Source organism: Anarrhichthys ocellatus, unplaced genomic scaffold (assembly GCF_004355925.1).
Source record: "Anarrhichthys ocellatus isolate YVR2014 unplaced genomic scaffold, GSC_Weel_1.0 scaffold21, whole genome shotgun sequence".
NCBI lineage: Eukaryota > Metazoa > Chordata > Actinopteri > Perciformes > Anarhichadidae > Anarrhichthys > Anarrhichthys ocellatus.
The window spans coordinates 4,745,681-4,758,869 of NW_022280051.1; the positions used below are offsets into that span (position 1 = coordinate 4,745,681).

Below are 13,189 nucleotides of genomic sequence, written 5' to 3' on the forward strand. Positions count from 1 at the left end.
TCAGCCTCCCCCTGCACTCCTTCACCATCGCCTGGCTTTCTGAAACCTATCCATGCCCTGTCAGTGTGCTTCCAGAGTCCAATTAGCGCTTTGTGAGGACTCTCTCTCTCTCTCTCTCTCTCTCTCTCTCTCTCTCTCTCTCTCTCTGCTGCTGGTCTTCCAGAGGCTGGGAGGGCGCTCCTTTTTTTCTTTCTTCGAGGGACTTTCCAGTCTTAGCCGAGTGTAATAATTAATATGACATCTGGGCGCCCGAGTTCTCCTTTAACCACTTTCTGTATTTCTCTCTTTTCTTTGGGGAGTTCGCTTTGTGGAGACAATAAAACAAAAACTCACAAGCACCCGTATCATCCATAGCATCTTTGTGTGTGATGTGAGGGATAATCTTTCAATTTGTTTGTCATTAAAAACTGTTTTTCTGACAGTGTTTTGTTGTCTTTCGGCAGGTGCACCATTAGTAATGGATATATGTTTAAAGACTGACGTTTAGCAGTTGCTCTTTTTTAATTAATAGATAAAATGTGCAAAAAATGTCCTACGGTTAATTACTGTAAATGGATATATTTTTTCTGTGTTTAATGAATCTTTTCATTCTTTGTTTTAGTTTCATTCATTCATTCATACAGAAATATGTGTATTGCCTACAACAAGAATAAAATATAATAAAGTGAGAGGAAATAAAATGGAGGACAAGAAAGGGGAAAAACAAAACCGAACAAATAATTCAACCACCTGTTGCAATGAGTTAGAAACATTTTTAAAAGACTATTTCTGTAATTAACTTCTGCCTTCTCTTTGGTGTTTGTGTAAACACCTCCTCCCTCTGCGATGCGTTGTTTTCTGCCTGACGTGAAAAGTTGTGATTGAATGTCGCCCTCTAGTGGACAACAGTGGTACTTGACGCTGGAGGTAACTTCTCTCCATTTTACAAAACTGACATATAAACATTAATAGTATACTTTTACAAGGGGTTAAAGGGTAAATATAGCATAAAAAAGATTCAGCTGCAGAGAATTATCCTGCACAATTTTCAAATATATTGATGTTTAATTATTTGGGGTTAGAATATTGACCTTTTTAAATGTACTCTTGCAATGTGACATTTTGATAAGATGTCAAAGATTAATTTCATTCATACAATTTCATGGAAAACCCAGATTTAACACATTTGAACTGAGTATCATTAAAGCGCGGTAATGTTTGCGATATAGGTAGTTTGTCTCTACTAAGCTGCCGTACTTTCTAAGGTCACGTGCTTTTGTTTACTAGGAAGAAGCTAGCAACTATACAGCTACGTAACCATCCATTTAATCATCTATACGGGCTTTAACGTAATTCAACAAATAGGTAGTTTTTAGAAAGCAGTTAGGTATGAAGGATACAATGTTATATCGCGCTTTTTAGGAGAAACTAACGTTAATTGTAGCTCCTTAGCCCATGAGAGCTAATGTTAGCTTAGCTAGCTATCAAAATCATGAACTATCTTTGGTCCAGCTATTAACAGCAGCTTCTCAAATGAGTGTGATTTAGCGGTTTTAAAATATAGCTAACGATAGCTAACTATGCGGTCCTTGAACTACGTTCAACGTGTCGCTTTGGATTTCACAGGAACTCTGTTTCCTCACGCGATCTGTCTGGGAGACGCTGACAACGACTCGGTGAGTACGATGACATTATTGTAGATTCATCTCACAGCCCATGAATTATGTAACGTAAACCTGGAATAAGGTACAGATTGAGTGCATGCTTTAATAAAAATGCTCAAAACATGCATGTAACTTGGTGTAAGAACGTAAGTCTGCATTACTTTTGAATGCACTCTCTGCAAAAGACTGAAGTACTTTCCTTGATGGCATACTGTAGAAATAAGGTCACAAAACAAAAGTTCTGTGTGGAACATATTCAAATATTGAAAGCTTCTCACATCTGAGAATTTGCTCCTTCTTTCTTCTTGTCTTATATTTTAATGTCTTTGGGTTTTGGATCGTTGCTCAGACAAAAAAAAAGGCATTTGAAAGATGAGCAGTGTCTGCATTTTCTCAATGTGTGACATTCTTTGGACCAAATGTTGCTGTAGCTCTAAATATGATTGATATGTGTGCTTCATTAGAACCCCACACTCATTTTAAATCAGTTGAAGTCTACATGTGGACCTTTTGGTCACATGCTGACTGATTATACCTGATGCCAACATTCATACACTTCTGTGTGGCTTCTCTCCAGTCCTCCTACATTTATACACCATGATAAACTCTCAGGTTATTCTTCTGTGTTTGTGGTGTTTCCGTATTAAAGCAAAGCAAATGTGCCGTCTGTCTCCATTCACTGCAGTTGAACGAGCTGGTTGTGGGCGACACCAACGGGAAGCTGCTTGTGTACAAGAATGACGACTCCAAACCCTGGGTCACCAGAACCTGTGTGGGCATGGTCAGTACACAAACAGGGAACTCATGATGATGATTTCATAGAGAGAATCTGTTTCTCTTACTCATACAATGTGTCTTGGTTTGGCAGCTGACTTGTGTTGCAGTTGGAGACGTCTGCAACAAAGGAAAGGTGAGTTATGAAATCAGCAGCAGCAGCGTAGCATGAATATTTTTGGTGGTGTTCCCAACATCGTGTTTTTTCCTCGTTTGGCAGAACTTCGTGGTGGCTGTCGGTGCGGAGGGCTGGTTTCACCTCTTTGACTTGACAGCTGCCACTGCAAGTAAAGCGGATTCATCCAGTCAGCATGAGTTCATGTCCCCAGACGACCAGAAGCCTCTTTTCACCCAACATATTCCTGCCAACACCAAAGTCATCCTCATCAGTGATATCGGTAAATGACTTCCTTCCATCTTCTGTATGCGTCCTGTGTGTCTTGCTTCCTGAATTTGACCACAGCGTGTGCACTCCTGTGCCGTAGACGGTGACGGCCGCAGTGAGCTGGTGGTCGGCTACACGGACCGAGTGGTGCGAGCTTTCCGTTGGGAGGAGCCGTCCGACGGCTCAGAGCTCGGATCTGGACAGCTGGTTCTGCTGAAGAAATGGCTTCTGGAGGGGCAGGTACACTTCGCTTCAGCTGCAGGAATTATTACTTGTTTCTTACATATGTACTTTTTAAATGTATATATGTAAATATACATGTTTAAATGTGCAACACAGAGAAGATAAAGTCGTCGTGTACAGTGAAATGAAAGCTTCTTATCCAACCACACAAATTGAAAGTCAGTTTAATGTGAACGTCTGTGGTGCAGGTGGACAGTTTGTCGGTGAACCCGGGTCCAGAGGGTTTACCAGAGCTGATGGTGTCTCAGCCGGGCTGTGGCTACGCCATCCTGCTGTGCTCCTGGACTCAACAGGACTCCAACAGCTCCGGAGAAGAAGCCCCCCCCACCCCTGGGAGGTAGACACGGTCACAAACAAAAGTTCTAGACGTGTAGATGCAGGACACTGATTAAACGTGTCTCCATGTCTTCGCTCACAGTGAGGGACCTTCCAGAGATGTAGTTCTCCATCTGACCACCGGGCGGATACACAACAAGAATGTTTCCACTCATCTCATCGGCAGCATCAGTAAAGGTCCGTGTTTCTATAGTGTAGACAATATTTAGTACGCGTAATATTAAAACGGAATCTAACCATGTGTTTCTGCTTTTCAGCAGGCTCTAAAGAGGAATCTTCTACATGTGGGCTGTTTGCTCTCTGTACTTTAGATGGTAAGTCATGAAGTCATGAGGCTTTTCTCCACAGTCAGTGTGTTACTACAGTAGATGGAGTTTGGAGAACCAGCACATTTTTGTGTTTGCAGTAGTAGTAATACTATATGTAACCAAACATTCAGTCTACGTCATGGCTGTTAGTCAATGAAGGGGATCCTCCTGGCAAACAGCTCTCAGAGCAGCTGGAGAGTCCATCAATATTTCAAGCAGAGAGGATCCAGTGGGATTATCATCATTAAGGCTGTAAGCTGGCAGCATTTTACACCAACAGTCTCTTGGGGACACCTTGATGAGCCAACACATCAGAGGTTATCGGCTTATACCTGATCAGTTGTCCGCAGTGTGGAAGTGTTACAGGTTCTCAGAGCAGCATCGATCTTTCTTACCTCGTTGACAAGAATGTGTTTGGACTGAGTTCACTCTGCGTTTACCAGCCACACACATTAAATAACCGTTCACTTGAATTGTTTCATTTCAGACTTCTCAGAATCGGGGTTTGCCAGAAAGCATTTCGTTTTCCGTGTTTCTTGAGCAGAACTTTAATGTTCCGCGTGGATCTGTTTCTACCTTCAAATGTTCAGGCACGCTGAAGTTGATGGACAGCTCAGAGCAGCTGCTGTGGTCCGTGCAGGTGGATCATCAGCTGTTTGCACTGCAGAAGCTCGACGTCACCGTGAGTTTGTGTGTGTTTATGGAGAGCTAAATACTTTTAGGTTCCATTGTTTTGATAATCACGGTGAGGGTGTATGTGTGTTTTTTTTCCCAGGGAGACGGCAGAGAGGAGGTGGTGGCGTGCGCCTGGGACGGTCAAACCTACATCATTGACCACAATCGGACTGTCGTGCGGTTCCAGTTCGATGAGAACGTCAATGCCTTCTGTGCGGGTGAGAGACCTCGTCCCTGACCCCCAAAGTCATCCTTTGTATCAGGTCAGATTCTCTCCTGGGTGGTGCTTTGGGTGGTGTGAGTAAACTCATGGCACCAGTAGGTGGCGGCGTTGAGCTTTGGCTTCACCCGGTCTTCTTCTTCTTCCTTTTCAAATCTTTCTGCAGTGTTTAAACAAGCCACAGTTCATTTGAGGGAGCTAATATGACATTTGCAGAAGTAAGTGGATTAGAGAGGGAGACCAGAGACTTTGTTTGATCTGTCGGATTCCATTGGGTTTTGTTTCCTTGCACCTACAGTGTGTGTGTGTGTGTGTGTGTGTGTGTGTGTGTGTGTGTGTGTGTGTGTGTGTGTGTCTCTGGTCTGTCTCTGTGATCATTAAGGGAGATTAGATTGGTTGGTTTCTCTGTTTGTGTGGAAGCTGGCTCTCTCACAAAGATGTATATTTGGCATCAGAGTTCAGCTGATGTGTTCATTGTGATTCACATAACACAGTAAATCACAGCACTGCCCGCCACATATTGGGTGAATATTGTATATATCTATAATAAGTTTAGTTTTTGAGTGTGTTCTTGTGTGTGTGTGTGTGTGTGTGGCTGCAGGTCAGTACACATGTAAGGAGGGTAAGAACAGCCCCTGTCTGGTGTACGTCAGCTTCAATCACAAAATCTACATCTACTGGAAGGTGGAGCTGGAGCGCATGGAGTCCACCAACATGTTACGGGTCCTGGAGGAGCAACCGGAGTTCACCAAACACCTGAAGGTGCTGGGAGTCGGTACGTACGCCGATTCAGATTAGAGCATCCTTCCTCACGTTCAAACCGACGTCTCCTCTGTTTGTTGTTGTAATTGGACAAGAGACCAGCTGAGACTGATTGTTGTCAACTTGTTTGCCATCGCGTCTTAACACTAAGTGGGGAGAATAGAAATGATCCCCACATGACAGATTATTGCTGCTAACGACATCCTGCTCTAGTGCAGGAACAACTCGTACAAACAGATTCTTTCTTACGGGGTCACGTTTCATGATTGAACCAATTTTCTCACAGTTATGATTTTTGAACAAAATTCAACCTTTTTTGTTTTTAGATTGCATGGTCAGTCAATAAATCAATCAGGCTTTATTTATACATCACCTTTCAAACAAATAAAATGCAAATCAAAGTGCTTTAAAAATGACTTATTTTTCAACTCGACACATTTACGCATGCACGAAGAGGTCAGGGAGGAAATGCACTGAAGGAAGACTCTAATCCTATTTTGTCATGCTCTGTACATCTATAGTCTGTCAGTCGAATGTGCTGAGAGGACTGAAACATCTTGAGCGAGGCTGTAATCCTCGAGCACACAGACCCCAGAGCCAGCTTCTCTCCGAACACAATCCTCCCGACGAACAATGTTTAACTCCGTCAATAAGTTGGTTAATCATTGTGAAGGCACACAATGGTTCTTTATTTCCTGTTCATTTCCTTCAGTTAGATCATTAATCTGCCCGCGTGCGTGTCGTGTATAAAATGTTTTTTTGTGAAGATAACTCTTATTAACGAGTGGAAACCAACCCAGCGACGATTAGCGAGACTTGCTGCAGCATTGTGATTAGAGATGAAAATTGCAGGTTCCGGCTGATTTTTCTGAAGCCTGGTGGTGCCTGTTAGCGTAGCTTCCTGCTGCCTCCGTTAATAATTCAACCTCTGGGCCTGTTGTTTTCTTTCCACTGAGGATTTCACAGTTACCTAACCCAGTGTGGAGAATGTCTGCTGTAGCAGCCTGGGGACGAGGAAGTAGAGAGGAGGAGAGATTGCAGACGAGTAAGAGTGTAAAGATGTGTCTGATGTGTTGAGTGTGGACTGGAGGGGATATTTGGCTTTGCATGTTTACAGTTTTTTGTCCACATGAGAACATGAATTTAGGCAATCAAAAAATAGCTTGAAGAGCATTTACTTTCATATGCAGCCTTACTAAAACATGACGCTGTTAAATACACATAACTGCAAATAAAAAGGGAGGAATGAGAGTGAAGCTGAACTGTAGGTGTCAGCTGTGTGAGCTGTGTCACGCTGACCTGCTAGAAATGTCAGCTCTCCAGCTCGTCCCTGCTGTTCATTCACATTAACAACTCGCCTAAAAGCCAAAGGGTGATGATGAAGAGTCTGTCAGTTCTCCACCACCACGTGGGAAGGTTTCTGATTATACACAGTTTATGCTTCCTTCAATCATCGGCTAGTTTCGACTTGTTTCACTCTAGTTTGAATCTACAACGGTTGAAGCTGTATCTGGGCTGTTGTAGGTAGAGCAGGGGCGTAATATTTTAGAAAAAACTCATAATTTCTGAGATTAAAGACGTATATTTCAGAGGGAAAAAAAAGGGGATATTCTCTGAAATTAAAGTGGTAGATTTGAAAGAAAATACTCCCATATTTACGAGACAGAAACTCAAATCAGTATGTTGTTGTTTTCTTCTGAATGGGCCGATTCACAATGTCTCCATCTCCTTGCCAATATTTTCAAGTTTTTCACGTGAATTTTTAAATATTTTCTTCTAAAATTCACCACTTTCATCTCAGACAATAACTCTGATTTTTGTCTTGTAAATTTACAACTTTAATCTTCTTTTTTTTTTTTTTACTTACAATGGCCCCTAATAAGGCCGTCATATGACTCCCTACCAAAGAAGAAGTTCTAACCAGTGAGAAAGTGTCTCATATCAGTGGTCATGTTTGTGTTTCCCCTCCACAGATACCGACGACCCGGCAGCAGTGAGAGCACTGGTGGCGAATGTTCTCTACAAGGATTCGCAGACTTAGCACACACATCGACACACTGCTGTCTCCTCTGACTGTAAATACTCTGTTAATAAACACCGATTGTCTGTCTCCTGTGCTGCTGGTCTCTAATCTGCACTCGCTGCCTCGCTCTCCCCTGAAGATGAAAGCATGGGGCACAATGCAGGGAAAATAAAAAAACATCAGCTGAACAAGCGAGGGGCCTTTTTGCTTTTCATCCTGTGCAGCATCTCAGAATTTAAACTTCTGGAAGACATGAAGCGCTCCAGACGTGACAGCAAGTGTAGTTTGTCAGTGGCTGCAGGGCGTTACAAGAGGTGGTATTGAAGGAATCACCCACCGTTCCCAACGGGAGGATCCTATAACCACCTATACAGCCTCTCTCTTTCCTCATGCAATATAAATTTGTGTGTGTGTGTGTGTGTGTAAAGGGTAAAAGCAGGCTCAGGTGTCCTCGTAGGCCGCAGCCTCTCATCTCCTGAGTTTCTGCCCTTTAGAGGACGTGTCGGGGGAGAAGCCTTCGCCTATAGGACCCTCGTCCTGCTCGCTCAGAGCTCCACAGGTCGAGTTGCTGATGCTGCCGTGTTTTTCTTTGCCGTCACTTGTTGACTTAAAATTTAAATCCTCCTCTCAAATGAAACATGAGGGTGTAGCTTTTGTCGGTGCATTTAAAGTTTTTGTCTACATAATTACTAAGGGGTGTATTAAAAAAAGTCAAATACGAATAGAAAACTATAACGTAAGAAGACAGAAATTGCAAGGTACAGTGACAGTGGTGTGGTTAAAGTGACAGCGTACACCAGACTGATGGTACAAGTATATAATTGCATGTTTGTATAAGTATAGAGATATAAATAAAGAATAGAATAAGACTGAACATATTAACATAATATGATAAATGATGAAAGAATGGGATAACAGATATATTATGAGGTGAAAGGTACATCACATTATATATTGTTAAGCAATATAACAGTATTAAAAAAGAGTTTAGTATTAGTATAATATATAAGTTGTAAAATGCAGTATGTCACTTCTAGTTGGTGTCATTTTAAGAAGCTAATGATGTTTTTGACCCCATCAGCGTTTGAAACAAGCAAGTAATATGTAGGTTATATTATCCTTTATGATGATCATATGTTCTCCTCACAAATGTTAAGTGGTGACCTTGTTACTTACTGTTTTATCTCAAAGTCAACACGTCGGTGGTTCGGCTGCAGTTTGTCCTCATTAGACGTGAACATTCCTGCTCAGTGAGTTCAGTCTGATGTGTGTTTATGACCATTAATGGTCACGTTGTTGTTCTTATGGATCCTGTCTGTTACACTGGATTTAGGTCTGACATTAACCCTCCGTCTCCTGGTTCCCCAGAGGAATTATCAGCCTGTTCAGAATGCACAGTCCTCCCCTGGTTTCCAGTGCTGGGCCCTGTGTGACTGTGACCTTTGCCCCCCGAGCAGGCAGGCAGGACATAAAACACGTCTCATACGTCTGACCCGGAGACATGAAGTCCACTCGGGGGTAACGGCCTCGACATGAGCTCGCTGACCTTGTGTGTATTTTGTGTATGGTTTTGTCTGCAGCTATTTTAGCCCCATCATTACCACAATAAAAGCCCAAATTGCCCTTTTTTAGAAGTGTTATTGCCATCTGGAGGTTGGCCCACGAGCGATATTGCCTCAGGGGAGTTTGATGTTATGCAGCTTGGAGCTGTGTTTTAGTTTTGTATTCACTTCTCTGAGGAGTTTAAAGGTTACCGTGGAGTAGAGCAATATTTCAAGGAGAAACATGTCATAGGGCCCTGATTACTTTGGGTCATATTCTTGGGTCATGGGTTTTTGTGACAAATGTCAAATTATTGCTTTTTGAAACCACAAATGGAGAGAGAGGCTCTCTGGATATAGAGATTTTTAATTTTTTTTAATTTTATTATTTAGTTAGTGTTTCATTAAATATTTTACTTGATTTTTTCCATTTTCGTTTGTTTTTTATTTATTTGTTGCCATGTTTTTCTTTAAAAGCTCTAAGTCAATACCCCATTGTTAGTTAATAAGTTAATTAGTTCTAATTATGTGCACCTGACCTGTAACATTCACTGAGGGAAGCCTCAGTCGAAACGTTTGATAAACTTCAAAAGGAGGTGAACCAGACCTGAACCAGGTAAACAACATTGGATTGCTTTTTGAAACTGACCTCCTTTTGGGGTTTCTTTTAAAATCTGAACCATTATCCAGGCTTTATCCAGTAAAAATCATATAAATGAGCTAGAAAGAGGAAATTAAAGACTTAAAGTCTACAGCCATGCCAGCAGCTCTTTGTGACAAAGGTGCATTGAGCTAAATGCTATCATCAGCATGCTAACATGGCCACAATGACATTTGCTAATTAGCACTAAACACAAAAGACAGCTGAAGCTACTTTTTGAGACCGAGATTTTGATGAAAACTACAAATGTCAGCCTCATGGTGGCGCTAGAGGAGAAGTCGGTAGGAAACATCATCTGGGGATCATGATTCATATGACAATTAATATTTATTTTGACAAATTGAGACTTAAGGTAAGACTCCACAAGCCAGAAAGGTTGAGACGTCAACATGTAGCATGACTTTAATATTTATAAAGCATCACGAGGAGCCCGTCTACAGAACGTGACAGCATGAAACCACTCTCCCTCGAGGCTGCTCTCCACATGCTTCACCGTGAATAGATGCTGCAGCCTTTCCTTGATATCAGATATTATTTAAACACGTTATTTAAAATGCAATATTAAGCATCTGTTCTGCAGCCTTACATTGACAGATAAAGGACTAACCCTATTTCTGTATGAATAAAAATAAAATGTTAAATTCTTTATTATAAAAAAAAAAACTGAATTGAGGAGAGAAGGGATTATAATGATTTCATCCAACATTGAAGGAGCTTTTGTAAACTTCTTTTGAAAAGCTTTAATCTGCTAAAAGGAAATGTTGCTGCTCGAAATGGAGAAGAGCTCCTCTGTGATCTGAAAACAAACTGACAGCCGGCCTCTTCCTGGAGCACACATTACATCCTCCACAACCCTCCAGTGTCGGGTCGCTGTCAGGGTGGCGTTCAGACGATCTGTTGTCACTGTGCTTGTTTGTGCTGACTCCGCTTCGCTGTCACTGTTCCCCACGAACTCCTACTGCACAGTCGTGATCCTCGTCAATCAAAAGACCTTTTTGACCTCGTTGTCTGTGATGCACCCGTTTACCTGAACATGCCAAGCGTGATTTTAGATAAATATATGCAGCCATTATGTTTGATTGGTCAATCCAAGTAGTCTAGTGATTAATTCACTCACAAAGACGCCTTCCACTTAAACACCTCATACATCTGGAACACAATGCCGATGAATCACACACGGCAGGGACGGCTTCAGTGCACGAGGATAATTATGTGCAGGCTTTGAAAGAACATGAAACACCTGCTGTAGATTTGGGTGGTCTTCTACAACCGGATCATTTTCAGGTACTTTTTACAGCACCACACTTACATGACTGCTGATGATATGGTGAGCTTATGAAATACAATACTTTTCTTTTGGCCTCCTATAAAAAGGAGACTTCTCAGATAGTTTCATTCCAACAATTAAACATTGATTCATGCCTTTCAGACCCATTTTGGTTTGATGAGGTTCAGGGAAAGGTGAGAAAAACATCTTGGTTTTGCTACAATTACTACTTTGTAAAGTTTAGGGGACAATTCTGTTCATGATTAAAAGAAACCCACGTTGACTTAAAGTCTAACATTTAGTTTGCCCATCTATCCGTCCTTACCTCCTCTGTATGCAGACGTATGGCTCTATAATAACGTCACACTGCTTCTTCATTTGCATAATTACTGCGGCAGCTTGAGTTACTACTTAAGTAAAGGCTCCGAGTACTTCTTCCTTCATTGTGGTCATATTTTAGGCCATGCTTTGCAATATTTCTGTATTGAATTACATTATATTGTAATTTCTCTCCACCCTTCCTGCCAGTTCACATGAGCATCTCCCTCCTCAGCCTGGTGCATGCTTGGTCCTGGTGGTGGTACAGTGGGTGGTAATGTGGATCTGATCCTGACTGACAGACAGCTGGACCCCAAATTGTGTGTGGGGGGAGGTGGAGGGGGGGGGGGGGGGCTTGACATGAGCTCCATCACGTTCCATCAACGGCTCCAAGCAGCCGAGGGAACTGACACCACTGATTAACAGCGTCCAATTTCTGTCGGCGTCGAGCTTAATTCTGCGGCTTTCATCGGTTGCATCATCCCCTCGATGCTCGCTGGGGGGAAAGCTGCAGCATGAACAGCACACCAGGCAGCGTTAATAGCCAGAGGTTTCATCTCGGCAGATGCAGAGAGGATTTCTATCTGACTGGCTGCTTTTATCACACACAGTAGCCTGCAAGTGTTTGGTTTTTATGTCATACACTTTATGGGTGCAGTTGAAATTCTAACCAGTGTTTTGATCTTTGGAACAGTGAACTGCAACTGGCTTATTCTTTGACTCTGCGTCACATTAAGATTAAGAATAATAAGTAGTCCATGCAATCGTGAATGGAAAAATAATGTTTTCATTTATCCCACAGCGTTTTTCAGCATGTGGGATTTGTTTTGGAGATGCAGTACAGACTCAATTATGCCTCAGGGTTTGTTTTTTATACAAGGAGAGTAAGTAATATTTCTCCCTCAGAGATAGAGTTGTAGCTGGGTTAGTTGCCTAGGATGGAGTACGGGCCATCACCTGTCTGCCTGTTAATATGTAGTATGGCGTCAATGTTTGTTTGGTCTTTCACACCCATGTTATTTAGTGCCAAGTTGGAAACATCGTAGCTTTCAGAAAAATCTGTTTTGCAGTCATAATTACGACTTGCTGGCATGAATGGTAATTACAGTTCAGAAAAATTGTGCACTAATTACAATAACTTGCGTTCCTCTATTTGCATGTTCATTTCTAAGTGATTCTTTTCAGGCAAGAGCTGAAATGTTTTCAATTTCTTTTTTCAAACCCTCTCTGGAGCATCTCCCACTCACTGGCTCTGCGTTACATAACAGCCGCCTCCCCATAGAGGACATGGTCTGATCAATATTCCCCTCACATCACCCCTACTTCTCTCTCTGGGGTTAAGGCCTGTGGGTCATTCCCACTGAGTGAATCGAGCCCACGGGCTGCACTGTGTGTGTGTGGGTGTGTGTGTGTGTGGGTGTGTGTGTGTGTGTGTGTGAGAAACCCTTCACCAGATGGAGGGAGGAGATGCTTTTGATAGAGATGAAGGACAAAAAACGAGATGGAAAGCTATTTCTGGGGACGGGTGAAGTCTGTGTTGAGGTCTGGATGGAGGAGTTGGCTGCTCTTAAGGTCTGTGACAAAGGAAAAGTCTTCCTGCCCACACACGTTTCCCACAGACTCTAGAGCTGAAATACAAAAAGTAAACTGCAAATTAGAGTTTCATACGAAGGGTTAAAATCTCACTTTTAGCCAGCATAGCTCCACCACTTTGGTCCACACTTTGGTCCACTCCACATCTTGACTTGCATGGATAGCCATGAAACTTTTTACAGACGTTCATGATCCCCAGATGATAAATCCTAGCAACTTTGGCGATCCTCTGACTTTTTGCGCCACCGTGAGGTTTACATTTTAGTTTGTTAGTGATATGTCTTCTGTTTTAGGGAATTAACTGTTGGGTTTTGGTCTTTTCCTTTGGGTTTGTTGAGTAAGAAACATAGAATAACACCAAGCACTTGTCATTAGACTGTTTTTTCCAATGCTCTACTCACTCAATACTTATCCATAAATACAATAACATGGGCGGTTAA

General features: G+C 42.2%; 1 protein-coding gene across 3 annotated transcripts; it reads left to right on the forward strand.

Annotated features, from left to right (window-relative positions):
• The first annotated feature begins 1,241 nt into the window (after positions 1-1,241).
• itfg2 (integrin alpha FG-GAP repeat containing 2) lies at positions 1,242-8,977 on the forward strand. 3 transcript variants are annotated; one of them, XM_031858771.1, is made up of 12 exons: positions 1,242-1,655; positions 2,329-2,424; positions 2,512-2,553; positions 2,638-2,815; positions 2,903-3,042; positions 3,234-3,382; positions 3,464-3,558; positions 3,639-3,695; positions 4,280-4,371; positions 4,465-4,582; positions 5,186-5,359; positions 7,320-8,977. In XM_031858771.1, exons 1-12 carry the CDS (start codon positions 1,560-1,562, stop codon positions 7,385-7,387), a joined length of 1,305 nt encoding a protein of 434 aa, XP_031714631.1. In that variant the 5' UTR covers positions 1,242-1,559; the 3' UTR covers positions 7,388-8,977. The 3 variants fall into 3 exon arrangements, with proteins under 3 accessions (XP_031714631.1, XP_031714632.1, XP_031714633.1); XM_031858772.1 differs by having other exon boundaries at positions 3,642-3,695; XM_031858773.1 differs by lacking the exon at positions 7,320-8,977 and having other exon boundaries at positions 4,465-4,627; positions 5,186-5,267.
• Positions 8,978-13,189: the final 4,212 nt, after the last annotated feature.